The sequence below is a fragment of the Saccopteryx bilineata genome, chromosome 4, assembly GCF_036850765.1.
Source record: "Saccopteryx bilineata isolate mSacBil1 chromosome 4, mSacBil1_pri_phased_curated, whole genome shotgun sequence".
Classification (NCBI taxonomy): Eukaryota; Metazoa; Chordata; class Mammalia; order Chiroptera; family Emballonuridae; genus Saccopteryx; species Saccopteryx bilineata.
Genome location: NC_089493.1, coordinates 164810893 through 164836913, shown reverse-complemented (window position 1 = coordinate 164836913; position 26021 = coordinate 164810893). Strand labels below are relative to the sequence as shown.

The 26021-nt window shown below is 44.2% G+C and overlaps 1 protein-coding gene across 2 annotated transcripts in view; it reads left to right on the top strand.

Moving 5' to 3' along the window:
• The window catches only part of DNAJC18 (DnaJ heat shock protein family (Hsp40) member C18), a 34482-nt gene extending 8691 nt beyond the window's left edge, over nt 1–25791 (top strand). The window contains exons 3-8 of one of the 2 annotated variants that reach the window (XM_066272649.1): nt 5197–5342; nt 9633–9818; nt 11245–11354; nt 13518–13627; nt 16010–16182; nt 25658–25791. In XM_066272649.1, the coding sequence (XP_066128746.1) occupies nt 5197–5342; nt 9633–9818; nt 11245–11354; nt 13518–13627; nt 16010–16182; nt 25658–25671 (739 nt within the window). In that variant the 3' untranslated portion in view covers nt 25672–25791. Of the gene's footprint in view, nt 1–5196; nt 5343–9632; nt 9819–11244; nt 11355–13517; nt 13628–16009; nt 16183–22448 lie in introns of both variants that reach the window. The other variant, XM_066272648.1, reaches the window with a different exon arrangement.
• Nucleotides 25792–26021: the final 230 nt, after the last annotated feature.

Genomic DNA, 26021 nt, shown 5'->3' with positions numbered 1-26021 from the left:
GAAAAATCAACCCACAGTACAAAAGAAAATATTTTCAAATTATATATCTGATAGCCTGGCCTGTGGTGGCGCAGTGAATAAAGCATCAACCTGGAATGCTGAGGTCACTGGTTTGAAGCCCTGGGCTTGCCTGGTCAAGGCACATATGGGAGTTGATACTTCCTGCTCCTTCCCCTTCTTCTCTCTCACCTTTCCTCTCTAAAATTAATAAATAAAATCTTTAAAAAAGAAAAGCCAATACTTAAAAAAAATTATATTCTGATAAAGGACTGTTATCTACAACATATAAAGTACTCTTAACAATAAGAAGATAATACAATTGAAAAAATGGACAAAGGAGAAGACATACAAACAGCCAATAAGCACATAAAAAGTTGTTCAATATGTTTAGTCATTAGGGCAGGGGAGGGGACCTATGGCTCGCAAGCCAGATGTGGCTCTTTTGATGGCTGCATCTGGCTCACAGACAAATCTTTAATAAAAAAATAATAATATTAAAAATATAAAACATTCTCATGTATTACAATCCATTCATTTCCTACCGCTCATGTTCATGGTTGTGGGTGGCTGGAACCAATCACAGCTGTCCTCTGGGACAACACCAAATTTTTATTGGATAATGTGTAACATACATGGGTCATTGTGTGGCTCTCACGGAATTACATTTTAAAATATGTGGTGTTGGCTCAGCGGTAGAGCATCGGCCTAGCGTGCGGAGGACCCGGGTTCGATTCCCGGCCAGGGCACACAGGAGAAGCGCACATTTGCTTCTCCACCCCTCCGCCGCGCTTTCCTCTCTGTCTCTCTCTTCCCCTCCCGCAGCCAAGGCTCCATTGGAGCAAAGATGGCCCGGGCGCTGGGGATGGCTCTGTGGCCTCTGCCTCAGGCGCTAGAGTGGCTCTGGTCGCAACATGGCGACGCCCAGGATGGGCAGAGCATCGCCCCCTGGTGGGAAGAGCTTCACCCCATGGTGGGCGTGCCGGGTGGATCCCGGTCGGGCGCATGCGGGAGTCTGTCTGACTGTCTTTCCCTGTTTCCAGCTTCAGAAAAATGAAAAAAATAATAAAATAAAATAAAATATGTGGTGTTCGTGGCTCTCTCAGTCAAAACAATTCCCGACCCCTGCATTAGGGAAATGCAAATCAAAGCCACAATGAGATACCATATTACTTCATATCCACTAGGATAGCTATAATGAAAAAGATGGACAAGAACAAGTATTAATGAGAATGTGGAGAAATTGGAACTCTTGTATATTTGTAGGAATATAAAGTGATGCAGCCGATCTGGAAAATAGCATGACATTTTCTCAGCAGGTTAACCATAGCATATGACCTAGCAACCAACTCCTAGGTATATACCAAGAGAGAATAAAAACATGTTTCCACACAAAAACTCATACACAAATTTCGTACAGCATTATTCATAATAACCCCCAAATGGAAACAACTTGGATGTCCGTTAACTGATGAATGAATAAACAAAGTGAGGAATATCCATACAATGAATACTATTCAGTAATAAAAAAAGGAGTGAAGTACTGATACATGCTACAACATGAGTGAACCTTGAACATTATGCTAATGAAAGAAGCCAGACACAAAAGGACACATCATATAATTCCTTTTATATGAAATGTGCAGAATAGGCAAATTTATAGACATAGGAAGTAGATTAGTGGTTACCAGGGGTTGGGGAATAGGGAAATGAGGAATGACTGCTAATGAGTATGGGTTTTTTTTAGGGGTGATGAAAATATTTTGGAATTAGATAGTGGTGATGGGTGCACAATTCTGAATATACTTTTAAAAACCACTGAATTGTACATTTTAAGAAGAGTGAACTTTGTGATATGTGTATTATAGCTTAATAAAGCTGTTGTTATTAAACAAAAAGTTTATAAAAGAAGGAGTAGGAGAGGCAGAGGAATATCTACCATAGAAGCAAGGATTGGAAACTGGGCTAGGGATCCAAAGGATCCCTATAGGCAGGTCTTGGGGAAGGCCCCGACTGACATTCCAGACTCTGCATTGTAGTCCAGTTTGTATAACTGACTTAGTATGACCTCTTCAACAATTTGCCTGCCTAACCAAACTGTGTAGTAGCAAAAGACTGGAGATGCAACCATTGGCAGCTTTTTAAAAGAATGAGGTAGACTGACCTTTGGTGGCACAGTGGATAAAGCGTTCACCTGGAATGGTGAGGTTGCAAGTTTGAAACCCTAGGTTTGCCTGGTCTCCCCTCTCCCTAAAAATTCAATAAATAAAATCTTTAAAAAAAAATAAAAGAATGAGGTAAGTGTATAGTAATAGTGAATATTTATGTAATGTCAGATGCAATCAAGCACTTTGATGAATACTTTTTCTTTTTTTTTTGTATTTTTCTGAAATTAGAAGCGGGAAGGCAGTCAGACTGACTCCAGTATGCACCGGACTGGGATCCACCCGACATGCCCACCAGGGGGCGATGCTCTGCCCATCTGGGGCATTGCTCCACTGCAACCTGAGCCATTCTAGTGCCTGAGGCAGAGGCCATGGAGCTGTCCTCAGCACCCAGGCCAACTTTGCTCCAATGGAGCCTTGGCTGCAGAAGAGGAAGAGAGAAAAAGGAGAGGGGGAAAGGTGGAGAAGCAGATGGGCACTTCTCCTGTGTGCCCTGATGGGGAATTGAAACCAGGACTTCCACATGCCAGGCTGACACTCTATCACTGAGCCAACCAGCCAGGGCCTGATGAATACTTCTTTTAATCATAACAGCTTGGTGAAAATAGTTATCATTATTAGCCCATTTCAGAACATAACACTAAGGCACAAGAGGTTGACTACACAGCAAGCTCAGATCTCGGCCAAGGCATTTTGACCCCGAAGTTCATGCTTTAGTCCAGCAGTTCTCAGAGTGTGGTTTGGGAACTCAAGACCCTGTTGGGGGGAATCTGCAAGTGTAAAACTATTTCCATAATATTACAAACACATTATTTGCCTTTTTCATTCTTATTCTCTCAGGATTATGCAGTGGAGTTTTTGAGAGGCTATCTGTTTTGTAATTATATTATCACTCCTGTGTTTAAAAAAAAATTTTTTTTTAATTTTTTTCATTTAATGAGAGGAGGGGAAGCAGAGACAGACTCCCACATGTGCCCTGACTGGGATCCACCCAGCAAGCTCACTAGGGGGGTGATGCTCTGCCCATCTGGGACCCTGCTCTGTTGCATCTGGAGCCATTTTTTAGTGCCTGGGGCAGTAGTCATGGAGTCATATTCAGCGCCCGGGACAACTTGCTCTAATCGAGCCTTGGCTGCAGGAGGGGAGGAGAGAAAGAGAGAGAGAAGGGAGAGGAGGAGCGGTGGAGATGCAGATTGGAGCGTTTCCTGTGTTCCCTGACCAAGAATCGAACCCGGGACTTCCACACGGCAGTCCAACACTCTACCACTAAGCCAACTGGCTAGGGCCCCTGTGTTTTAAAACTTTTATGTTTTCATTTCTAGTTTGGTAAATTTTGATAGCTACAACTCACATGATGACAACAATACAAAAGTCAGGGGATGTAGCTCAGTGGTAGAGCACGTACTTCGCATGTATGAGGCCCTGGGTTTAATCCCTTCCATCTCCACAACTCACATGAGCAAAAGCTCTTTGGGGGTCAATAATGTAAAAAAAATTTTTTTTAATTTATTCATATCAGAGAGGAGTGAGAGAGAGAGAGAGAAAGGGGGAGGAGAGGAAGCATCAACTCCCATATGTGCCTTGACCAGGCAAGTCCAGGGTTTCAAACTGGCAACCTCAGCATTTCCAGGTCAACGCTTTTTTCCAGTGTTCCACCACAGGTCAGGCCCAATAACTTTTAAGAGTATAAAAAATTTCTGAGATCAGAAAGTTCAGAACTGCCACTCTAGTCTAAACTATTAAAACTATTATTGTAGACTTCTCTAGTGGTTAAGGATCAATCTCTAAGATAAATTGCTAGATAAAACGCAAGATGTCAAAAGGTGATTATAATTTAGAAAGGTGATTATAATTACCTAAAAGCTGCCATTTAGGTAAGAAAGAAATATACACACACACACACACACTCACTCTGTACACAGGATTCAAAGAAAACTTTTAACAGTGGTTGTCCTTCGGGTGGGAGACTGAGGAACGGAATAGGGCAGGAAATTTCTTCACTGTATATAGTTTAGTACTATTGGATGTTTTTCTTCTACCATGTGTGTGTGTGTATGTGTGTGTGTGTATATATATATATATATTTTTTTTTTTACAGAGACAGAGAGAGAGTCAGAGAGAGGGATAGACAGGGACAGACAGACAGGAACGGAGAGAGATGAGAAGCATCAATCATTAGTTTTTCATTGCGCATTGCAACACCTTAGTTGTTAATTGATTGCTTTCTCATACATGCCTTGACCACAGGCCTTCAGAAGACCGAGTAACTCCTTGCTTGAGCCAGCGACCTTGGGCTCAAGCTGATGAGCTTTTGCTCAAACCAGATGAGCCCTCACTCAAGCTGGCGACCTCGGGGTCTCGAACCTGGGTCTTCCGCATCCCAGTCCGACGCTCTATCCACTGCGCCACCGCCCGGTCAGGCTGTATATATTAACTTTTAAAAACCAAGTTTAAAAAGATAGGCATAAGAAGAAAGGAGAACCTGCCCTGTGGTGGCACAATGGATAAAGCGTCGACCTGGAATGCTGAAGTCACTGGTTCGAAACCCGGGCTTGCCTGCTCAAGGCACATACGAGAGGCAACTACTACAAGTTGATGCTTCCCTTTCTCCACACTCTTTCTCTCTCACTCTCTAAAAATCAATAAGTGATATCTTCTAAAAAAAGAAATAAAGGGGGGAGAAAGAGAGAAAAAATATAAATAGGGTGGTTAGGTGGTTTTCTAACTTTTCTGTCCTACGATTCAACTCCCAGGACCTTAGCCTGTACCTTAATTGTAAAGATTAGCATACTTGTTCTACTCACTTGCAGGAATATAGAAAGAGTAAAATATTAGACTTAAAACTGTTTTGAAAGTTATTAAGCTCTCACCGGGAGGACATTATCAATGACTTTGTTTCATTAATGTGCTCAGTAATTTTCTTTTAGGTTTGTTTTGGGCTCACAGATTGGAGGGAGGATCAGCGAACTATATTGCAGTTAATTATATAAAAGGGGCCTTTGTAAACATATATGTTTCTGATGTGTGTTTTTAGGATCAAGAAATGCAGAAATTACTATGAAATTCTGGGAGTTTCTCGAGATGCTGGTGATGAAGAGCTTAAGAAAGCTTACCGAAAACTTGCCCTGAAATTTCACCCAGACAAAAACTGTGCTCCTGGAGCAACGGATGCTTTCAAAGGTCTGATCTGAACTAATGCTTCATTCTGCCCTTGTGATGTTCGGTCATAACAAGTTGTTTTCAGCCTTCCCTGTAATTGTTTTTAAAGCCACCAGCACGGTTTTTTCCCTACTGCATTTTTTATTTTATTTTATTTTTGTGACAGAGACAGAGAGAGAAAGACAGATTGAGGGACAGACAGGGACAGATAGACAGGAAGGGAGAGTGTGAGAAGCATCAGTTCTTTGTTGCATCACCTTAGTTGTTCATTGATTGCTTTTTTTTTATGTGCTTGGCTGGGGGGCTATAGCAGAGCGAGTGACCCCTTGCTCAAGCCAGCAACCTTGGGTTCAAGCCAGCAACCCCGCACTCACGTTGGTGAGCCCACACTCAAGCCAGTGACCCTGCACTCAAGTTGGTGAGCCCACACTCAAGCCGGCAACCTCAGGGTTTCAAACCTGGGTCCTCTGTGTCCCAGTCCAATGCTCTATCCACTGCGCCACCACCTGGTCAAGCCTTACCACACCTCTTAAATATTGATCATCAGCATAGCTCCCTCCTGTCTTCATTCATTTCACCTTTTTCTTTTTGGAAAAAATATTTGGTTTCTGTAATATCTTTTGGAACCATTTTATCCATTGATCAGCAAATATTTAAGATCTATGTGCCAGGTGCCATGGTAAACAAAACAAACATGATTCCTCCTGTGGAATTTACAGGCTGGTGGCCACTTGCAAATAGGACCCAGACAGCATTCCTAAACTTCTCTGACTATAAAACTCTTTGTTCATGAAACTTTTATTAACATGTTCATGTGAAAAATCTGTATAATATTATTTCCATTGATATCCATGATACTGTCAGAAATATATTCTTAAAAAATATTTTGGACCTGCCTGACCTGTGGTGGCGCAGTGGATAAAGTGTCAACCTGGAAACACTGGAGGTCGCCAGTTCAAAACCCTGGGCTTGCTTGGTCAAGGCACATATAGGAATTGATGCTTCCTGCTCCTCCTTTCTGTCTGTCTGACTGTCTCTCTCTCTCTCTTTCTCTCTCTCTCCTCTCTAAAATGAATAAATAAAAAATATTTTTTAAAAAACCATAAAAAATATTTTGGACCTAACACAAAAATAAAAATCTTACTTAAGAGTGTCTCCCCTAGTGAAGATGTTGATTCAGGAAAGGATTAGAAATGGATGCTAAGAGCCTGACCTGTGGTGGCGCAGTGGATAAAGCGTCAACCTGGAAATGCTGAGGTTGCCGGTTCAAAACCCTGGGCTTGCCTGGTCAAGGCACATATGGGAGTTGATGCTTCCTGCTCCTCCCCCCCTCTCCCCTCTCTATAATGAATAAATAAAATCTTTAAAAAAAAAAAAGATGAACGACAAGATAAACTGGACATGTTTTCTTTGAATATATGTACCCTGATTTATTGATGTCACCCCCTTAAAATAAATATTTATAAAAAAAAAAAAGAAATGGATGCTAAAACCATTGGGTGATAGGTGGTTGTTGAATAAGACATTCACATGATTTCAAAGTATCACCCCACAGAATGCTTATTTATTACAAAGGGGGAAATTCCTTTATAATGGAGAATCTAGCTGTCCCCACTTTAACCAAAAGATCTAACTTATCACCAATACTGGGACAACCTAACATTATGTGGTATAGTACTTATGTGGTATTCTTGCCAAACTATTTGACCTGAATTTAGTATTGAGGAAATAATCAAAATATGGGATATTCTACAAAGAACACTGAGCTACTCTTCAAAAAATTCAGTATAATGAAAAGCAAAAAAGTTAAGGAGACTATTCTAGATGAAAAGAAACTAAAGAGAGCCCTGGCTGGATAGCTCAGTTTGTTAGAACATTGTCCTGATATACAAAGGTTGCCAGTTTGACCCCGGTCAGGGCATATACAGAAACAGATAGATGTTTCTCTCTCTCAAATCAATAAATAAAATAAAATAAAAGAGGCTGACCAGGTGGTGGCGCAGTGTATAGAGCTTCAGCCTGGGACACAGAAGACCCAGGTTCGAAGCCCCAAGGTCACTGGCTTGAGTGTGGGCTCATCCAGCTTGAGCACAGGCTCACCAGTTTGAGTGCAGGGTCACTGGCTTAAGTGTGGGATCATAGACATGGCCCCATGGTTGCTGGTTTAAGCTCAAGGTCACTGGCTTGAGCCCAAGGTCACTGGCTTGAAGCCCAAGGTTGTTGGCTTGGGGGAGAGGTGGAGAAGCAAATGGTTGCTTCTCCTGTCTTCCCTGACCAGAATCGAACCCAGGATATCCACACGCTAGGCCAACACTACCACTGAGCAATCCAGCCAGGGCCAGATTTGAAATGTTTGAAAAGAAAAAGTAAGAAATGGCCCTGGCTGGTTGACTCAGCGGTAGAGCGTCGGCCTGGCGTGCGGAAGTCTCGGGTTCGATTCTCGGCCAGGGCACACAGGAGAGGCACCCATCTGCTTCTCCACCTCCCCCTCTCCTTCCTCTCTGTCTCTCTCTTCCCCTCCCGCAGCCGAGGCTCCATTGGAGCAAAAGATGGCCCGGGCACTGGGGATGGTTTCTTCGCCTCTGCCCCAGGTGCTAGAGTGGCTCTGGTTGCGGCAGAGCGACGCCCCAGATGGCCAGAGCATCGCCCCCTGGTGGGCGTGTCGGGTGGATCCCTGTCGGGCGCATGCGGGAGTCTGTCTGACTGCCTCCCCGTTTCCAGCTTCAGAAAAATACAAAAATACAAAAAAAAAAAGTAAGAAATGATAGATCAAGAAATTTTTAAAAGTCACCATTTACCTCAAATGATGTGCTATTGTGAATCTAGTTCTCCCCACAGTTTCTACAAGGAAACACATTGATATAACCCACATTCTCTTTATACCTTCATACAAGGTATCTCACAGACTAATGCCATTTCTTTTATAAATCTGCCAGATTTCAAGAGATGTGAATGCTTAAGCAACTCTATTTAGGTTTTTCATTTCTGCTTAGCTGTTTTATTGCTGTAAACATTTAACAATTCCCTGAGTAGAAGTATCAGAAAGAAATGCTCTTTTTGCCTGACCAGGTGGTGGCGCAGTGGATAAACGTCAGACAGACTTGGAAGGACTCAGGTTCAAAAGCCTGAGGTCCACGGCTTGGCACATGCTCATCTGGTTTGAGCAAGGCTCACCAACTTGAGCCCAAGGTCACTGGCTTGAGCAAGGAGTCATTCGCTCTGCTGTAGCCCCCGGTCAAGGCACATTTGAGAAAGCAATCAATGAACAACTAAAGTGTCGCAAAGAAGAATTGATGCTTCTCATCTCTTTCCATTCCTGTCTGTCCCTATCTGTTCCTCTCTCTGTCTCTCTCACAAAAAAAATGCTTTTTCTGACTGTGTTTCTGATAGTGTTGACTGAATCAGAAGTAGAGGGTGGGGTTGTCTTAAAAGATTTTTGAGGGGTGTTATTTAATCGAAGGTATGGATTTTATGTTTAAATGAAATTAGACAAATAGGGAGGAAAGGTGATGATGAGTATATGTAATCTATTGTCTTTGATCTCCAATTGAGACATCAGAGATACATTCTTAATTTCTACAGACCATTTTCTAAAGGAAGCTGAATAAGATTGTGACGAGTAAGGACTTTGTTTTTAGCCAAACAATAATTGTTCTGGTTATTTTATTCAGGAGATTGTTTCTAGACTTCAAGTTAGAACACCACTACTTATGTATGAACTATTTCCAACTATAAACTGTTACTCTCAAGTGAAATAAGAACAATTTTTTTTTTTTTTGCCTGACCAGTGGTGGCAGAGTAGATAAGAGCATCAACCTGGACACTTGGTTCCTAGGTTTGAAACTCCAAGGTCACTGGCTTGAGCGCAGGCTCATCCCACTTGAGCACAGGCTCGCCAGCTTGAGTGCAGGATCATTGACATGATCCCAGGGTCACTGGCTCCCCAGTCAAGAGACGTATAAGAAGCAACAATTGAACCACTAAAGTGATGCAACTACTAGTTGATGCTTCTCATCTCTCTCCCTTCCTGTCTCTCTCTCTCAAAAGAAAACAAAATATACATTTTTGGCTGAATGAAAGCAGTTCTTAGTTCATCTTGAGTCCAGTGTTGTTTCTGGCTTTTCAGACTAGATCATGGAAAATTTCAAAGGCAAGCACTTTGATGAACTTTCTAGGCCCAAGCACTTCGTTTAAGCCCCTGTGAAGCTATCTAACACCAATCAACTCTGGCCTCTTTATTGCTGCTACTGTGATCACCCTCAGCTACAGGAAAGACTATGTAACTCAGGTGCTTTTTTGTTTTGGTTGCAGCAATAGGAAATGCCTTTGCTGTCCTTAGCAATCCTGACAAGAGACTCCGCTATGATGAATATGGAGATGAACAGGTGACTTTCACTGCCCCTCGAGCCAGACCTTATAAGTATTACAGGGACTTTGAAGCTGACATCACTCCAGAGGAGCTATTCAATGTCTTCTTTGGAGGACAATTTCCTACAGGTTAGTATCCCAAAATTATCATGAAAATGTTTATATATCAGCAAGCTGTTTGAGGATCTGAATAGAGCAGCGGTTCTCAACCTGTGGGTCGCGACCCCGGGGGGGGTCGAACAACCAAAACACAGGGGTTGCCTAAAGCCATTGGAAATACATATTTTATTTTAAAATGGTATAATAAATATGTATTTTCCGTTGGCTTTAGGCGACCCCTGTGTTTTGGTCGTTTGACCCCCGCCGGGGTCGCGACCCACAGGTTGAGAACCGCTGGAATAGAGGGACATGATATGGTGAAAACAGCAAGAATTTGGAATCAAGTGAACTGGGATCATTTAGTGTCTCTTATCCTGTTTCCTCACCTGAAAAGTGGGGTTAATTTTACCTACCTCACAGGGCAGCTATGAGAATTAGAGATTTTTAAGTGCTTTAAAATAAGTAGCAAGCCCTGGCCGGTTGGTTCAGCGGTAGAGCATCAGCCTGGCGTGCAGGAGTCCCAGGTTTGATTCCTGGCCAGGGCACACAGGAGAAGCGCCCATCTGCTTCTCCACCTCTCCCCCTCTCCTTCCTCTCTGTCTCTCTCTTCCCCTCCCGCAGCCAAGGCTCCATTGGAGCAAAGTTTGCCCGGGCGCTGAGGATGGCTCTGTGGCCTCCACCTCAGGCACTAGAATGGCTCTGGATGCAACAAAGGGATGCCCCAGAGGGGCAGAGCATCGCCCCCTGGTGGGCATGCCAGGTGGATCCCGGTTGGACGCATGTGGGAGTCTGTCTGACTGCCTCCCTGTTTCCAGTTTTGGAAAAATGAAAAAAAAAAAAAGTAGCAAAATGCCCACTATTATCATTATTTGCAAAATAACAGCTATATAAAGATAAAAGTTAGAAAATCACCCCCAGAGAGTTGGAAATTGGGATAATGAAAAGCCTGGGAAGTAAGATTAATTTTATGAGTTGCTATTAAAGATTATGATATTGGGCAAGGAAACAAACGTAAGCATGTCAGGACTCATGGCACAAATGCTTTTTCTTTTCTTTTAAATTTATTGATTGATTTTAGAGAGAGAAAGGACAGAAACTTTGATCTGTTCCTGTATGTGCCCTGACCAGGGAAGGATCTAACCCACAACCTTTGTGTATTATGGTGACACACTAACCAACTCAGCTATCTGGCCAAGGCCAAATGCTCTTTCTTTACTCACCTTTTGGGGTTCTCTCAGTTACTGGTTACGAAGGATTATTTAAATACAGGAGAGCTAAGCACATTCCATCTCCAGCTGGTTCATTTGGCTTACCTACTGTCTTATTTTTCTACTGGGGAAAATGGAATAATTATCTCCCCTCAAAGAACCTAATTGGGAGGAAGGACCTTGGAAAAGGCAAGGAAGGAAGAAGTGTTTGCCAAATCCCATACTAACGGTTTTTCTTTCTTTTCCAGGAAATATTCATATGTTTTCAAACATGACAGATGACACCCACTATTACCGCCGGCGGCACCGACATGAGAGGACACAGACAAAGAAGGAGGAGGAGGAAGATAAATCTCAGGTGTGTAGGGAGGGCAGGAGAACTGCTGCTCATAAACACTAGTACTGAGCTGGCCTTTATGGTATATGATCAGGTGTTAGAAGTTCAACCAAAGCTATGTTACTGAAATGTGCTTTAGGAAAGCAGAGGCAATGGTAGAGAAGCTGGGGCCCTGGCCAGTTCACTCAGTGGGTAGAGCGTCAACCAGGCATGCGGATGTCCCAGGTTCGATCCCCAGTCAGGGCACACATAAGAAGTGACCAGTTGCTTCTTTCCCCATCTTCTTCCCCCCTTTTCTCCTCTCGCAGACAGTGGTTCAATTGGTGCAACCATCGGCCCTGGGTGCTGAGGATATCTTGGTTGATTTGAGCATTGGCCCCAGACAGGGGTTGCCAGGGCGCATGTGGGAGTCTGTCTATCTCCCCTCCTCTCGCTTAAAAATAAATAAATAAATAAATAAATAAATAAATAAATAAATGAATAAATAAATAGAAGAGCTGAGTAATGGTAATCCCCTTCCCTACCCATTCTTCGGTGGCTGTCCCAGGAAATCATTTCCCCTCTGGGGTACCTTGATCAAGGTTTTCTTGACTGCAGAAAATAAGAACCCCCTTCAAAGTATTCAGAGCTGAAACGGTTTAAGGTAAGGGACCAAGGGGGCCTCAGAAAGCCCAAGGGCAGGAAGCACAGCTACACTTCATGACAGATGGGAACCAGGAGCTGACAGCACCCATGCAACTGTGCTCTCCATGACTAGTTGGGGCCAGATTGTCTCCAGTTTTCCCACCTCTTTTCATCTGCTTTCTTCTCTCTAGTCAGGCTGGCGTGTTTTACTTCCCCTTGCTAATGGCCAGTCCCCAGTGCCTAAGAGTATATGTTGTAATTTCCTAGCAGTGAATGGTGATTCATCTCAATCCCAAACTCCTAGAGCAGGGGTCCCCAAACTTTTTACACAGGGGGCCAGTTCACTGTCCCTCAGACCGTTGGAGGGCCAGACTATAAAAAAAACTGAACAATTCCCTTTGCACACTGCACATATCTTATTTTAAATTAAAAATACAAAACGGGAACAAACACAATATTTAAAATAAAGAACAAGTACATTTAAATCAACAAACTGACCAGTATTTCAATGGGAACTATGGGCCTGCTTTTGGCTAATGAGATGGTCAATGTCTGGTTCCATATTTGTCACTGCTAGCCGTAACAAGTGATATGATCCGCTTCCGGAGCCCTGACGCGTGCCTCCCACATCACCGGAAGTAGTACTGTACGTGAGCGACGCTGTACTTTGCGACACCTCCACATACAGTACTCCAGGAGCACAAGATGTGGATGCCTCTCACTGACCACCAATGAAAGAGGTGCCCCTTCTGGAAGTGTGGTGGGGTCAGGGGGCCACATGCGGCTGGCAGGCCGTAGTTTGGAGACCCCTGTCCTAGAGAGTGGGGAGATGTGATTATCCCTGCTGGGGTTAGGTGTCTCTCAGTCTGTTCAGCTGTGACCAAGGCAACAAAGTTATGTAATATGAATATGGCCCCATGAAAGTCATAGACTGAACAGACTCACCCAGAGGTGTCTGCTTCATTAGAAAAAGGGGAATGCAGAATTACTGGTGTCAATGAGGTTATGGGTGGGCCTCCTTCAGATTTTTCAAGAGAAAGAACAGAGTTTGATACTTTTCTGTGAAGTATAGCCTTCCCAAAAAAGTCTTGGACTTTGTGCAGTGCATTGGTAATTTGTATTTTCTTTGGGAAAACAATCCAATTTTCTATAAGCTTTATATTGATTATGAACACTTACAGATTGAACCTGGTCAGGCAGTGGCGCAATGAATAGAGCATCAGACTGGGATGCGGAAGGACCCAGGTTCGAGACACCAAGGTCGCCAGCTTAAGTGCGGGCTCATCTGGCTTGAGCAAAGCTCACCAGCTTGGACCCAAGGTCACTGGCTCAAGCAAGGGGTTACTTGGTCTGCTGAAGGCCTCTGGTCAAGGCACATATGAAAAAGCAATCAATGAACAACTAAGGAGTCGCAATGAAAAACTGATGATTGATGCTTCTCATCTCTCTCTCCATTCCTGTCTGTCTATCCCTCTCTCTGACTCTGTCTCTGTAAAAAATAAAAAATAAAAATAAAACAAAAAAAAACCCACTTTCACCAAATACTTTTTTATTTTTCAGACTACATATTCTGCATTTATTCAGTTACTTCCAGTTCTTGTGATTGTGATTATATCTGTCATTACTCAGCTGCTCGCTGCTAATCCCCCATATAGTCTATTCTACAAATCGTAAGTCAAATATTTATAAATCTTAAAATCTGAAGGGTGAAAGACAAGGGTTTTTCCTGTACAGTACTAACATTTCATTTCATCTTTTGTTGTAGAAAACACTAATTTTGTGTTTAAAGGAACAGCTGGATATTAGTAGTGCAGACTCAAAAATACTGTAGGCAGTTTCCTGTGTGCTCAGGACCTGGATTGTTTTGTTCTACAGCAACATCACCGGGTCAGTTGCAGAACAGCAACAACTGGTTTCTAAAGAATTAATAGAATAACTCTGGGTTCAGAGTAAATCTTTATCACACCATGTTAGAGTTAGAAAGGATGTATAGAGCTTGTGATAGGATTGCTGGACTCCTGCAGATCTGGGAACATAGTAACTGAGATCCACTGATTTTAAATTTAGTAAATTGCAAGAATAGGACTTTTTTTTTTTTTTTCTGAAGCTGGAAACAGGGAGAGACAGTCAGACAGACTCCCTCATGCGCCCAACCGGGATCCACCTGGCACGCCCACCATGGGGCCACGCTCTGCCACCAGGGGGCGATGCTCTGCCCATCCTGGGCGTCTCCATGTTGTGACCAGAGCCACTCTAGCGCCTGAGGCAGAGGCCACAGAGCCATCCCCAGCGCCTGGGCCTTCTTTGCTCCAATGGAGCCTTGGCTGCGGGAGGGGAAGAGAGAGACAGAGAGGAAGGCGCGGCGGAGGGCTGGAGAAGCAAATGGGCGCTTCTCCTGTGTGCCCTGGCCGGGAATCGAACCCGGGTCCTCCGCACGCTAGGCCGACGCTCTACCGCTGAGCCAACCGGCCAGGGCCAACATTTTTTAATAATAAGGTAACATAGTCAAACAATTTCTTTACTTTTGCTGAAAATATAGAATTTCATTGTAATGTCTGTATTGCATGCAGATTATAAGCTCTGATAAGAAATTTTTATTTCGTCAACTAATTATTTCAATTAATTCAATTCTCAAAATTGGTCCCTAGACCATCATCAGCATCAACTGGCAACATGTTAGAAATGCAAATTCTTAGGCCTCACTCCATATCTACTGAATCAGAAACTCTGAGGATGCAAACCAGCAATCTGAGATTTAACAAGCCTTCCAGATGATGCTGGTCTGTACCAAAGTTCAAGAATCATTGTTTTTAAAAAATTAATAATGAGAAGTGAGGCATTACTTATTATTATAGTTTAATAGACAAAAACTTTACAAAATACGGAGTCTGGGGGGCAATACATAACAGGAAGAGTCTTGTTTGGTGATCACTGTAGAATGAAAACTATTATTGCAAGTCAGTATCTTCATCTCACAGAGAGGAAATCTGAGACTCAGAGATGGGTTATTGTTATTAGGTCATACTAGCCTGATTCCCTCCATAGCTAACTTCCCATGTTTTCCCATATGTTTCTTGTCAGGCCAGTGGGGCTGTCAGGAACTGCTAACAACTTCCCAGAGGGAGGTGGGAGCAGTCAGGCCTGAGCTCTTAGACATTCAGCACGATCCTTAAGTAAAGAAATCAAAGGAGAAGGCTGGGGAAAGGTCAACTATAACTCATTTGAGATAGAATTTGTGCAGTTTGAATAAAATCAGCTTGCATTTTGCACATTGCTGTCATGTTGTTTTAACTTGAATTTGAGTTCCCTTCTATACTTCTTTATGGTTAGAATTTAGTTAACCCAGTCCTGTCAGGGTTTCTAAGCATCAGTTACCATTGGATATCTTAGACTCATAGAGTGTTGGCCCAGAAGCATCATTGAAATATTTTGTCTGAGTCATTTGCAGTTATCACCTAGCATCTATGTGTGAAGTGCTTTTTATTGTGTCCTAAAGACTGATGCTAGGGAAGGGGGAGGGAGTTGTTGGAAGGGGGGTAAGGGAGATGTTGAGGGGAATACAGGGGAGGGGGGATGCTTTTGGGGAGACACTTGAAGCTATGTAAACATAGTAAATAAATTAATTTTTTAAAAAGACTGATGCTACCTATCTGGATATTTGTAAATAGTTTACTCTGACAGTTTATTCAACCACTATTTACCAATAGCCTACTCTGTGCCAGGTACCACACTAGGTCCTACACAATATCCAAATTGTTTTTGTAAGCATTAGTCTTCTAGTAGAAAGCAGTATAAGAGAGGTGAATCCTTATAAACTATGCTGAGGCTGAATCTACAGTATGAACATGCTCATGACATATATAGCAATAATGTAAAGTAGAAGTTATACTTACTATTTTGCTAGGGAAATTATAAATGTTAGGTGCATTATACAATGATATCTGTATCTGCCCCCATAAAGAGGTAACTGTGATGTGATATTTGTGAGACTGGTGCTGAGTGATATTGCCAAATAGAACAAGCTTACCTGAGCCTCTCTCTCCCTGTTTTAGGACCTTGGGCTATACCATTTCTAAAGAAACCCAGAACCTGCAGGTGCCTTACTTTGTGGATAAAAACTTTGACAAGGTCTACAGGGGAGCATCTCTGCATGAACTGGAGAAGACTATAGAGAAGGATTACGTTGATTACATCCAAACGAGTTGTTGGAAAGAGAAACAACAAAGTAAGATGCTCTAAAAGGGGCTTTAGCTGGTGGTCATGCTTCCAACTTGAGGCATCCCAGCCTCCTGAACCCTCCACTCTCCTTGTTTTGAGTTGCACGTGTTTATGTGAACAGAGATAGGACAGAGGCCCCTTCTGGATACTTTTTAAAAAAGGGGAAGTTTATTGATGGGACACAGGTAGCCAGGACTTGGAAATCTTAGGAACTTAGGCAGGCAGCACCAGTTGCCTCTCTGCCTCTCTGTCTCTCAGTCTCTACCTCTCTCTGCCCATCTTCCCCACTCTCCGCTCCATGCCAGCTGCCCTCCTTTGCTTCTTCAAGCTCGTCTCCTTCGTAATCTTGGTTTGCCATGGTCGGTCTTCCAACTTCCCAGCCCCACCAGTCTTTGGTCCCTTTCTATATATATCACAAGCTTCTTCTATAAGTTCTCTTGCTAGCTGGTTTGGTCCAGTTTCCTAATTCCACATTCCCTAGTGGGAAATCTGTTTACTCCAGCATAACTTTTGAGCCAGACCAAAAGTGTGTAGGCGGTTGATATTGAGTCACATCCCCCTCCTGTCAGCTGTGGCTACACAGAGCAAAAGTAGCCCTCTCTTCAGTAAGGGTGGGTGCGAGCAGGCCTTCCACTCTGTGCCCTCTTTGGAGACAGTTTGGGTAACTGTGCCTGCCACTTGGCTTACAGTTCCAGTGAGCATTAATGGGGAGTGCTGGTACAAGAGTAGCCCTATCTGTCAGTTAGCCAACAGGTTCGCTTTTCATCCCACTTGACTTTCATATACACACGCATGCACGCACTCACACACGCACATATATACACACACTATTAGTAACTGTTTCTTATAAAACTTGGCTTCGGTTAATTTTTTAAAAGCAAATTCTAATTCATTTTTTTTAAGACTGTATTACTGGGTATTATGAAACATCTAAAAGTGTCTGATAAAATTAGCTCTTCAGTCACAGTTCTGCTAAGCCCTTGCTGACCCATCGTGCATCCCAGCCCCACCCCCAAGTTAATCTCTCCTTCCTGTGTATTCTCAAAGCACTTTGCTCATGCTGTTAACATAGCACTGCTCTCACAGTGTTAGTGTTCCGTAGGTACATGTCAGCTTCCGTGCCGGTCCGTGGGATCTCTGAGGACAGCAACCATGTCTTAAAATGTTGTGTCTCAGGCACCTGGCACAGTCCTTGTTTCAGAACAGGTGCTCAACAAATGTCTTTGGAAGAGAGGACTCTCAAGACTGGAAAGCAATGAAAATGCTGAGGATTAGAAACCACAGGACAGGGTTAGTGTCCTAACCATAGCCCTTATGGACTTGTCTCTGCCCTCTGCGTCTGTAGGGCAAAGCCCAGCTGAACTCTCAGGTGCATTAGGAGCACAGTAGGCAATGACTCAGGGATGTAAAGGGGAATTAAGCAGAAGGAAATTGCTTTTTTATTGAAAAGTCCAAGGGTTCAGGAAGTACCCTACCTCACGTTAAACCAGGTTTTGCAAATTTTCAAAAGAATCTGGAGCAAGATGAAGGCCTTAGAAGAGTAAAAGGCAGTGTATTACCTGACCTGTGGTGGTGCAGTGGATTGAGCACTGACCTGGAATACTGAGGTTGCTGGTTCAAGACCCTGGGCTTGCCTGACCTGTGGTGGCGCAATGGATAAAGCCTCGACCTGGAATGCTGAGGTCCCCGGTTCAAAATCCTGGGCTTGCCCGGTCAAGGCACATATGGGAGTCGAAGCTTCCTGCTCCTCCCTTCTCTCTCTCTCTCTCTCTCTCTCTCTCTCTCTCTCTCTCTCTCTCTTTCTCTCTCTCCCCCCCCCTCCTCTCTAAAATGAATAAATAAAAATCTTAAAAAAAAAAAGACCCTGGGCTTGCCTGGTCAAGGCACACATGGGAGTTGATGCTTCCTGCTTCTCTCCCCTTCTCTCATTCTCTCTCTCTCTTCCCCCCTCTCTAAAATAAATAAATAAAATCTTAAAAAATAAGTAAAAATAAAAGGCAGTATATTTGTGGATCCAAATCAGGTAAAGGCCACAGAGTGTGTCCTTAAAGTCCCCTGTTGTTTTGGGCCCTGTGGCAGGGTTTTGAATCTGTTCCTTTCTACAAGAACTGGATGAAAATCTCTCACATTCTTCACACACACCCACTCACACATACCCCAGCAACAACTATGCAAAGAGATCATAATAAGGACTGCGCCCAAGGTGGCTTCCAGGCTTTTGTTCCTGTCCCCGTGAGCCTAGTTTCAGGGATTTTGCACTCTCCAGATATAAATAAAATTCCAGGGTGTAAACATGATACATGTACCCACAAGTTCTAAACAGGGTTATCAGCACACAGCCCTTAAAAGTCTATTTCTGGCTTTTAAGGATGGTGGTGGCTGTCCATAGCCTCTGCACAACCCAAGTGCCATTTGAGAATGAGCAGCATCTGCCCTCCGGATCCAGCAGCAAGTGCAGCCAACAAGGTTAAATTTAGCGCTTGGAGGTTGTAAAAATAAACCCACTAGAGAACAAAGTTCACTCTTGGCAAAATACCGAATGGAAACTGTTTTTAGCAAAGTTAGCCATTGTCTTTTTTTAATCTTTTGTTCATTTCATTTCTCTGCTCTCCCTTAGAATGCTTAATCTAAGTAAATTTCTATAAGTAATTCTTTACTATGAACACTGATTGCCCTGTTTTCTCCTTCACAGCTGCAGCTAGATAATAAACCTGATGCCAGGGGAAGTGGCCATGCCACTGGGCGGGACGGACAAAGGTAATAGGCAGGAACTGCCTCCTGGCCCGGCTGAGCTGAGCTCAGCTCCTTGCCCTCTCTAGCAGAGGAGCACTTCTCTCCATGCCCTGGAGCAGGGTAGCAGAGTGTGTAGAAGCTTAGGCTTTGAAATGGGGATAAATGAACTTCCTAGAGAAGTTCTTTAGATTCTAGAAGATGGGATAGGTATAATGCTTAACATGGTATTTGACACATAGTAAGTGCCTGGTGCCCGGTAGAGTCCAGGCCTTGCTTGGCCTTGCTAGACTGGATGTAGCAGTCTCATATGGCTGGATCATAAGGGTGGCTGGGATCTGTTAGGGTCTTCCAACTGTCAAGTTTCTGATCTGGGCTTTTGTGCAGAGAAATTCTGGGACTTGCTTCTCTTGGCAATTTGCCTGAGTCAGGTTACTAAAGGCTCAATGCTCTGTCCATCTATCACACTGGCATTCAGGACAAGGGAAACATTTGACAAAGAAGAGATGTTCTCTTTTTTTTTTTTTTTTGTATTTTTCTGAAGCTGGAAACAGGGAGAGACAGGCAGACAGACTCCCGCATGCGCCCGACTGGGATCCACCCGGCTCGCCCACCAGGGGTGACGCTCTGCCCACCAGAGGGCGATGCTCTGCCGCGACCAGAGCCACTCTAGCGCCTGGGGCAGAGGCCAAGGAGCCATCCCCAGCGCCCGGGCCATCTTTGCTCCAATGGAGCCTTGGCTGCGGGAGGGGAAGAGAGAGACAGAGAGGAAGGAGGTGGGGGGTGGAGAAGCAAATGGGCGCTTCTCCTATGTGCCCTGGCCGGGAATCGAACCCGGGTCCTCCTCACGCCAGGCCAACGCTCTACCGCTGAGCCAACCGGCCAGGGCCCTCTTTTCTTTTTTATTCAGTTAGAGAGGGCCCATCTGGAGCATTGCTCCATTGCTCAACAACTGAGCTCTTCTTAGCACCTGAGGTGGAGGCATGGAGCCATTCTCAGCATCTGGGGCCAACTCGCTCCAATTGAGCCATGGCTACAGGAGCGGGGGGGGGGGGGGGGGTGGTAGAAAAGCGAGAGGGAGAGGGGTGGAGAAGCAGATGTGTGCCCTGTCTGCCCTGACAGGGAATTAAACCGGGACATCCACATGCTGGGCGACACTCGACCTTTGAGGCAACTGGCCAGGGCCGAAAAGATGTTCTCTTGATCTTGTTTCTCCCAAAGATGATTTTTCCTCCTGTAACTTACTGAATATTAACAGAACTTGTAAAAAGTATTGTAACATATTCATTGAGTTGACCTTTTGCTTCACTGAAAGGCAAAAAGATTCACTGGCAGTTTGGAGAGAAGTTTCTCTAAGCATTGTGGTGGGGGGTTTGACACAGTCCCTGGAAACACTGACTTTTTACATTGTCATTGCCCTGGAGCAGGGGTCTTAAGATCTGGAGCACTGAAACCCAGTTTCAATTAACTTTATGCAAAGCAACATGACATTTTGAGAAAAGCATTCATCTTGACCAGATGGTGGCGCAGTAGATAGAGCATCGGACTGGGATGCGGAAGACCCAGGTTCGAAATCCCGAGGTCACCAGCGTGAGTGTGGGCTTATCTGGTTTGAGCAAGGCTCACCAGCTTAAGCCCAAGGTCGCTGGCTTAAGCAGGGGTCACTCGCTCTGCTGTAGCCTCCCAGCCAAGGCACATAGAGAAAGCAATCAGTGAACAGCTAAGGTGCTGCAACAGAGAATTGATGCTTCTCATCTCCCTTCTTTGTCTGTCCCTATCTATCTATCTCTCTGTCTCTCTCTGTCTCTGTCACACACAAAAAAAAGAAAAGCATTTATATATGTGCAGTTTTCTTTCACCAGCTGGTTACCATGGTCTTGAATGTAGAAAATAGTAAGTATCAGTACCCTTGATGTTTTCTGGAATGAGGTTTCAGGCAATGAGGCATTTAGGTAAGCTTGGTAAGCAAAAGACCTAAGGAAATAAAAAAATAAAAGGATGAGAAGGAAGGAGGAAAAAAATCCTATTAAAGAAATCATTTCAAGGAAAAGCAGAGTCACAGAATCTGTTCCATACCCTGGTGTAACCATGATTCCAGAGGACCAAAGGGATAGACTGGTTTTATAGAGAGAGGCCCGAACAGCTTGACCACATGCCAAAGGAGCCTGAGGCACGGAGTTAGTACCGCATTCTGGGCAGGATTTAGGAGCAGAGGGCTTTCATTTGGGTGCAGCTCGTTATCCTTCACGAAGCCCTATCATCTGGAAGAACAAATGTGCCAAGGCAAGCTCTGGCTAGCAGGCACTGCAGGCACCCGCACCAAGGGAAGAGAGCACATTGTTCGGAAGCCTAGGAGACCCGCTGCCTGCCAAGCAACTGCTGGGCGAGGGCCCAGGCTCTGAGCCCTCATTATAGAAGGAGGCTTGTCATGCAAACCCACCCCACACCCTGGAGTCCTGCTCTTATCTGCACTTTGGGCCTTACTTGGTGTAAATAGAATCATTGTGAGCAGAAATGCCAGACAGTGTTTTGTGTTGATACAAACTTTTCAGTAAGCAATGCCCATTGTTCTTCTGTCTAAGTATTAATTCCTATTTCCAGGCAGTTTGCTGATTCATCAGACAGGTGCCTCTGGTTCCATCAAGAAAAACAAAATCTGTCGGCAAGATTATTAAGAATGGATAGCATATTTCCAAATGATTAAAATAGCATTTTTACAAGTCTGGTCCTTTAAACATTGAGTAGCTGCCTGCTGTTGGAGGCTTTCACAAGCACACAGCCCATCGAAGCACGCCATCCTGTTAATAAAAGTATAAAAAATAGAGGCAGCAAACCACCAATGAGTTGGGGATGACAGGAGAGATTATATTCTGGTTAAAAATAGAATGACCTTCTCCACCATTGAGAAAATGAAATTCATTTAGGCAAGGAGACAAAGGTCACAGGATCCAGATGATTTCACTTTTAAAGGAACTCGGCTACCTCTGGCCTTGAGTTAGGGACCCCACATGTGGTGAGGGACGGAAGAAAGCCGCCAGCAACCGGCATCTATAGAAGGCATAGCCACCAGAAGCAGGCTCTGGGTCAGTCAGAGTGTATGAGTTATGATCCAGCAACACAAGGGAAAGAATGAAGCAGCTGTCTTTGTTTCTGATGACAGGAACAGGCAGTTGGACTCCTTTCTCTCCCAACTGCCATTTGAATACCGTTCGTAGAAAGACCGGGAGGCAGGCTCCTCTTACTGCAGCACGTGCAGGCTTACTAAGTCTGGTGCCAAGTGTTCTATTGATAAAGAACTAAGTCTGGTGCTTTTATTATAGAGCACAGATACTGTAGGACTCCAGGACCAAAAGTGTCCTTTAATCCTTAGCACTTGGTGTAGTATAGCTGCCCGATATGTGTTTCTTGAATAAATGAGTGTTTCTCAAATTTAATTAAAAGAGAAAGCGTGAAATAAAGTAAAAGAAGCTTTGATTCCAGAAATATCAAAATGAAGCAAAGGAGCTCGTCTTTTGATGAATTGGTTACCTCTCTCTCTTTCAGAGTCGGAGTTGACAAATTTGGCAGGATTATACAGAGATGAACGACTGAAAGAAAAAGCAGAGTCCCTGAAACTTGAAAACTGTGACAAACTCTCCAAACTGATTGGCCTGCGCAGAGGTGGCTGAGAGGATGATAGTTCTACACAGGGTCGGGGTTTTACTACTTGTTACCATTTATGCTCCTAGTTCCATTTTATAATACAAAATTAGGAAATGACGAACATTTTACAATTTGCTAACTTTGTCGGGCTGAGTTGAAGGCACTTGAGCTTGGAGCCAGACTTGTCATCCCAGAATTCTTCCTGGGGAGCGGCTCCAGGGGCCAAGAACAGTTCATCTCAGCTGAATTAGTGGCAAAGCGTTGAATTCAGCCCCCTTGCTCCACACCTGCCCTGCCTCTAGGAATGTACAGGGCATCCCAGAGCAGATCATGTATTCTTCCCTTCTTCACTGACCAGTCACTCCTAGGCACAGCAAAAGCAGCTTCATATTGGTAGTTTACAAAGTGCACCAAGAATTATACCTCTCCCTTCAGGAGATGCACCATCGCTCCCAGGAGTCCACCGCAGAACATGCTCCTGTTCATATTTCTGTTTTCTAAGGGGAATGTGAAGAAATGTAAAAACTGTTGTAGTCCATAGATTTCTATTTGCCTAATCTCTATTCAGAGTTACTAACAAAATGCCTGAATTGAGTTTCTACTTCCTTAATTCCCTCTCTCTCTTGCAGAGGGTCCAGAAATTAAAAGCTATTGAGTGAAACAGTTCAATGGAAGCAGGGTCCAGGGGTGAAGGTAAAATGCAACACAGTCTCAGCTTCTCAGTACAAGTTCTCCAGTCCATCACAGAACCCAGAGAATGTTCTTCTCTTTTCCCCTGCAGCATCACAGGACCTGAGTCCCTACACCCTGCAAGGGTGCAGTGGTCAGACCAGAAAGGAGGCACTGCCAGCTAACTGGACTGTTCACTCAAGCCTACTGAGAGAGGGAAAGACCCTCTTCCTGTGGCTCTGGGGGTCTGGTGTTGGCCCCAGCAGTCACTTTGTCTAACCAGTGCCCTGTAGTTTGTGACAGGAGAGGCTTTTATGTGGTCAACATTTATGGAGCGCCTAGCATAAAGCAGGGGCTCTCACACGCCTTTTCTCACTTTAGCCTCCTCACAGCTCTGCGAAGTGGACATGTTACCCCTGTTTTTATGAATGAGAATACTGGGTCACACAAGTGGTAATAGCAGATCTAGATGTAGTCTGATTATCATGTAGATAGTGTGAGATCATCCCCATTTCTCAGGTGATTCTAGTCAGATTGGTAAAGTAGAATCCTTCCCAAGGCATCCCCTGTCCCCCCTCCCCAACCCTGGGACCCTGTATCCTTTCTACAGCAGTCCTTTGTCCTCTCGGGACACCTTCACTCTGGTCTTTAGGAAACAAGACTCTCTCTGTACCAATTTTGTATACAAAACACAGGGCCCTCAAAGGCAGGCAGCTCTTCCCCTGGTGACAAGGAAGGGTAAGTTGCCGCCCGGGCCATGTGGGTCTGGGCCTTCCTGCAGAGGCGAGCTGCCGGACTGAGCTGCCTCTGATCATGAGCCTGAACCTGAGAGGATCAGTAGGTGACTGCGATCTGCACTCCTCCTTTCTTCAGGAGGAAAGCAAAGTTCCTGTTGGAAGGAGACTCTCCATGAAAACTGAGTTCCAGCGTGGAGTCTCTCCTCTCGGATGCACAGCCATGATTCAGACAGATGTGTCTGACATGGTTCCACCTATGGGTACTCCACAGGGTCAGGAGATGCCTCCAGAGGAAAAGAGGAAGATTTTAGTGGCTGGTAGGGACAACTACTCAGCTGCAGGGAGGGGGAGCAGTTCCAGAGATAGGCAGGTTTTGCTGCTCAACTTTGTCCATCCTCCTGGGTTTGGGGGCTTTCTTGATTCCCTAAGTGACTGAGGAGATTTACAGGGTAAAATGTGCCTGTGAGTCAAAAAGTCTTGTGAGAAGTTTTCCTGTGCACACAAAAATCAGTGCTCTCCCCTCCTCAGCCCCACCCTGCTAGAAAATGGGCCATAATTAAACTGACCTGACGGGTAAAAGACCCTGCTCTAGATGCCCGGGAAGAGCGCAGTCAGACATTTTATGGATTTCATGGCAGACATTAGTTATCTGGGATGATGCTAAATAGAGGCAATACTAACTCCAATAAACGTCAGGCCTATTGTCTGTTTTATTTATTACCTAATAGACCACAGCACTCACATCTGGTTTTCCTCAAAGGAATGGTATTTGCATTTGATTGAAGGATAGTTTAACATATTTGGTATGGTCCAGAATATTGTTAAACTATCATTTCCTGGGCTATATTTTAGATGGGTTGTCTGCATGGTGGTAAAAATAAGCATTTTCCTCTCGCCTCTATCCTTTGGAAGGGTTCCTAGTCATGTATAAGCTCTTTAGGTAAGGTTTAGTCTCGCTGCCCAAATTGGCGTGCAGCTCTAGACTGTGTCTATGAGCATTAGTACAGACTGGAGATGTGTGATGGGAGAAGGGCTAAGAAACAGGCTTGAGGCTCAAGCAAAAACTGAAGCTCTCATCATTAGAATGATAGTGCTCTTTGCACTGCACAATCAGCAGTGATGAGGGAAGCATGAAAATCCTCACCACAAAGGACACTGCAGTCTGAAGGAATCCATGTCTCCAGATTAGCAACCCTGGGGTTCATCTGCTCAAACCAGAAAACCTCTGAACTTCCTTGATCAGTCCCAGACCTCATTGCTTGGAAGAAGTGACCAGTAAGAAAATGCAATGGCTTTGAACTCCAAACCCCACTAGAACATGGGATCCAGCAGCGTGGCCAAGATATGTTATTCTTATTTTCATCTTCACACTTGGGACTGGTTTTGTGAGGAGGCACTGTTGGGATTCCAGAAGTTTCTGTTACAGCTGGCCACACATGCAAGTTGTCTCTGCATGCACTTTTCCTCACAGGAGCTAGCACTTAATTAGTATTTATGTTGGATTCCTTTAAGGTGTGAGCTTAGTATCCTAATACATTTTTGGAAAGGGCCAAGTTACTCTACATCTTATTTTTTAAGCCGGCATTGTTGATACCTCATGCACTGACCACCAAATAACTATATACCCATGTGTTAGATATTGAGTCCAGCATTTGCATCCCATTCAGTATTTGGAATTAAAGATGTGAATGTTCTGTTGACCAGAGCCAGGTTTTTGACACCGATGGAATCAGTTCCAGTGGAGTCTGAATCCTGAAAAATCTGGTCACCTGGTCTACTGCATCTGGATTGAATGTATTATAGCACAGAAAGAAATTAAATGATTTTGCATTAAAAAATGGCTTAACGTTTCTGCTTTGTTCTTTTACCTTTGCCCATGGCACCCTCGAGCACTGCATGTTGCCACTGAAGACCTGAGAAGCTGCAACCTCTTCCCCAGTCTTCCCTCGTCCATCAGTGGAATTGTCGGTGTTTAGAACACTAGACAGCCTTGGTGGCATTTTGTGTTTTCTATCAGGTCACGGCAGCTGCTGAATATTAGAGATCACAACTACTTAGCATCTGAAAA